This window comes from Ctenocephalides felis, unplaced genomic scaffold, assembly GCF_003426905.1.
Source record: "Ctenocephalides felis isolate EL2017-DRISC unplaced genomic scaffold, ASM342690v1 CF-g0.4_SCAFFOLD_03335, whole genome shotgun sequence".
NCBI classification, from domain to species: domain Eukaryota; kingdom Metazoa; phylum Arthropoda; class Insecta; order Siphonaptera; family Pulicidae; genus Ctenocephalides; species Ctenocephalides felis.
Window position 1 is genome coordinate 55,098 of NW_020539489.1, and position 1,339 is coordinate 56,436.

Consider the following 1,339-nt stretch of genomic DNA (forward strand, 5'->3'; position numbering starts at 1 on the left):
TGACCTTTAAAATGGCGTATAAATTATTCAAATATAAGGGTATTAGTCGATTATGTATGACAATGCGCCCACACCCTTGCGCGTCGTTACTATTATGTACTCGTCTGGCAGACCTTTGCAACCGTCAGAATGGTCTGGCTTTTTACATATGCTTTCTGAACAGTTAAAAGAATACACCCTCAGAATTGAGCCTTGTGAAAGCAAGTAATTTTTTTTTACATTTTCAAAAACTCGAGGGATGATGACGCAATCGCGAGATGCTTGCCAGACCGGCACTTTCTTAATGTACCGATAATAAAATATCATTAAAAAATTTCTAGCTTTGAGAAAACAGGTTAGTTAGTCAAATAGTTCACTGGCTCTTAGACTATAATGTGTCTATTTCAATAACTGCACATTTCTCTGATTATATTTTACACACTTCAAAATTACTATTTTTCACTAATCTTCTTTTTGAAGTAATACTCCGAAGAGCCATTTTACTTGAAAATATATTATTAAGCCGTTCATATATTATTAATCACGTGAGTCTTAAAGGGTGAGGGTGGTGACAAAAAATCACAAAATATCACGCGGGAGAGGGAGGGTCTAGCAAGATATACACGTGTATTTATTATCACCTCAATCGAAAAAAATCCAAAATTATTATTTAAAAATCAAAGATTTTACGATGTTTTCCTAGGTACTAAAAATGCTTGGTAATTTTAAATATCATCAAGTATCACCAAGGGGGAGGGGTGGTCTAAAAATCTTCAGAAATCGCTCACTTGATTAATAGATCTATCTCCTAATCTATATATTGAAACGCAAATAGATATCACTACTGCTTGATCATAAAATTTTGTGGTTTTAATGTCAGCGGCTCTGTCGCCGTGCAACAAATACACCGCCTATTATAGTTAACAATAAATCTGTAATTCATATAATTCCTGGCTTCTATAGATAATGCCGTAATCTATTCGAAGATTCTTATCGGACTACTTATCTTTCTAGCCTGACTAACAAGTGCAAGCTGATACGGTGGAACGATATTTGCCCAAACAGTTTTTGGCGCGGGGCCAATTCAATTCAAACGTCATTCAAACACTTTCAAATGGGGAAATCAAATTTAATAGACTCGTAAAATATCTGCAACACGCGGTAATTCTATATTATTTCAAAATGCAGGTAACAAGGAACGTGCTTCAAACACTTTTTGTAATGTGAATATATTGGATTATTTATTAAATAGATTATATTGGTCTTAAATATAATTTTAGACGGTTGGTGAAATGGATTTGTCGCCATTATTTGCATTTATGAAAAACTCATAACTATGTAATAGCATAGCAAATCTTCC

General features: G+C 33.8%; 1 protein-coding gene across 1 annotated transcript in view; it reads right to left on the reverse strand.

The window, feature by feature from the left end:
- The window catches only part of LOC113382162 (integrator complex subunit 6-like), a 6,706-nt gene extending 6,228 nt beyond the window's left edge, over positions 1-478 (reverse strand). Inside the window, exon 1 of the mRNA XM_026620706.1 lies at positions 433-478. Within this exon, the coding sequence (XP_026476491.1) occupies positions 433-478 (46 nt within the window). The remainder of the gene's footprint in view (positions 1-432) is intronic.
- Positions 479-1,339: the final 861 nt, after the last annotated feature.